Source organism: Limulus polyphemus, unplaced genomic scaffold (genome assembly GCF_000517525.1).
Source record: "Limulus polyphemus unplaced genomic scaffold, Limulus_polyphemus-2.1.2 Scaffold4194, whole genome shotgun sequence".
NCBI classification, from domain to species: Eukaryota; Metazoa; Arthropoda; class Merostomata; order Xiphosura; family Limulidae; genus Limulus; species Limulus polyphemus.
Genome location: NW_013669804.1, coordinates 55,772 through 58,348, shown reverse-complemented (window position 1 = coordinate 58,348; position 2,577 = coordinate 55,772). Strand labels below are relative to the sequence as shown.

The following is a 2,577-nucleotide window of genomic DNA, read 5'->3' as shown; positions in this document are numbered from 1 at the left end:
TCTTGTTTTTTGTTCAAGTCACGATTACTCAGTTTCTATTTACTGGTCTTGTTTTTTGTTCAAGTCACGATTACTCAGTTTCTATTTACTGGTCTTTTTTTGTTGTTGTTTAAGTCACGACTAGTCAGTTTCTATTAATGGTCTTCCGTCACGACTAGTCAGTTTCTATTTACTGGCCTTCTGGTGGGACAGGGGTAAGTTCACGGACTTACAACGCTAAAATCTGGACCGCGAATTCCCGCGGTAGACATGGCAGATAGCCCAATGTGACTTTGTCTTAAAACAAACAAACAAATAGTTCTATTTATTGTTGCATAATTAGTAAATATTTCAGACCAATATAACAGCAAGGTCAGAATTTTAATTACTTGCTGCTTACTGTACAATGTTGCTGTGTTTGCCTAATAAATAAAGAGGCTTCTTGTCACGTATACACTTAATAACAGTACAACGAGACTGAGGATTTACTAGATGATTATAGTTTTAAATACAACTACTTCACAGGTTGGACCGTATATAGTTAGTGCTGCTACCAGAAGGTCCAAAGTTCGCGCCACGCTACCGGTGAACAAACTCCGACTTTCAGACGTGAATGTGCTTACAAGAGTAAGTCGATCAGTTCCGTGTTTCGGTTCAATATTGGACAAAACCCTTGTGGTGGTAGGTACTGTTGACTAGTTGGCTTCCTTCTGGTCAGTAGTTTGAAATTAGGGACGGCTACATCTAAATTCATGTCGTTCAGGTTTAAAATATTAATAAGTTACAGTTAACGTCCGTACGAAGTGTTTCATAGTACGATAACTTTTAAGATACAGCATTCAGACTTAACAATGTTTGGTGGTCTCCACAAAGATCTTACGAATAGTAACAGTATTAGTAAAAATGTAATTTTGGACGATAATAGAGTGTATTTCCTTGTTTAAAACTACATCACTGTCCGGTTTCTATCACATAACCAGGAAGCAATGGAGGACACAGGCAAACAGGCTGAGGTCAGGCCATGGCAGAACAGCGGTCAACCTGTATCGATGGGGTTATCGTGAATCCCCTATATGCTCAGCATGTCAGGAATCCCCACAAGACACAGACGATCTCGTGTTGCACTGTCCGGCCACTGCGGTACCGGGGGGATATGGTACAATCCATGAAGCGGGCGAGGCATTCATTGATTGGATCATGACTACGAATTTGGAGGTGTGAGAAACACCATACGCAACAACAACATCGCTGATTTAAAGGAACGGGTGCAAGTCTATGGAAAATGCTGTTCATTTGATGCGTTATCATGAATTTGTTAAGATCATTCTTTGCAATTTTATTTTCCGTTTGGTTTGTTCGAGATTTGTACGTCAAGAGTTACCTACACTTAGCCATCCCTAATTTAAACTGATATACTATAGGAAGGAACATCTAGTACCAACTTGTGAGCCACTCTTTACTGACGAATAGTGAGTGGGATTTGACAGTTACTGTTACAGTGCAACCACGACCTCCCCGAAAGCACTCCGTTATGCAGCAATGGAATGCGAACCATCAATCCTTGGATTCACAGTCCGGGCACGCTAACAGTAGGCCACGTCATTCTGGAGTCAATTACTGTCATATTTTCATAAGGGCTGGAGAATACATGCTTGTTGAAAGAGTTCACAAATATTATTGTTTAACTATTACAGTAGGCTTACGCCTGGAGCTATAAATAATAAGTGTTTAGAATATATATAGAAATATAAAAAAAAACAACTTGAATTCTACATCCCACGTAAGATTATTGTTGTTATTATTATATAAATTACTCACCGTCCAGCATAATGCCACTTGTCGTTCGTAATTCCAAATGTACTCCCACAGTTGAAGACTAACCAACCCCACCTATTATCAGAGAAAAGTAGTATTTTATAAACACTAGTAACAAGATAAAAGTATTAAATGTCCTTTTCGAAATGTTGGAGAAACTTAATGTAATATATTCGGAAAACCTAAAGTCCACAGCTTTCGAATAAATCAATGATTCTCAAACATTTTGTCCGCAGACCACTTCGGCAGAGCAAAAGACCCCGCGGACCTCCTACCAGTCCTACACCACAAGATCTATTCTCTCGTTAGGCCTCAGCCATAACGTTGCACTTCAGCGACTTCCATTTTGGACTAGCTCGCCGACCACCTGGGGGACCCTCTCGGATCACCAATGGGATGCGGACCGCACTTTGAGAACCGCAGGAATAAATTACTTTAAGAGGTAAGTAACAAAGGAAGCAAAGATGCATACACTTCCAGTTTTTCCCAGAGAAGAAGTGTCGCTAGTTATAATGGGTCGTCAAGAAACTAATGTCGCTCTTTATTAGATGAAAAAAAAACCGAAACAACTTATGTGTCAAAACAAAACATTTATTTAATGAAATAGTCTCCATTTTTATCGATGATGCTTTCCCATCTTCAGGTTGTTAATGCCCTGATTAAAGAAATCACTTGGCTTTTAAGCAAAAAACATGTCAATGTCTTCTTTAACACCTTCCACATTTGCATACGTTTTCCCAGCGAACGAAAAAAGATGGTAATCTGATGGTACCATATCTCGAG

General features: G+C 39.5%; 1 protein-coding gene across 1 annotated transcript in view; it reads right to left on the bottom strand.

Moving 5' to 3' along the window:
- LOC106470744 (putative ammonium transporter 3) overlaps nt 1-2,577 on the bottom strand; it is a 19,121-nt gene that overhangs the window by 10,906 nt on the left and 5,638 nt on the right. The window contains exon 3 of the mRNA XM_013931310.1: nt 1,798-1,869. Coding sequence (XP_013786764.1) covers nt 1,798-1,869 — 72 coding nt within the window. The remainder of the gene's footprint in view (nt 1-1,797; nt 1,870-2,577) is intronic.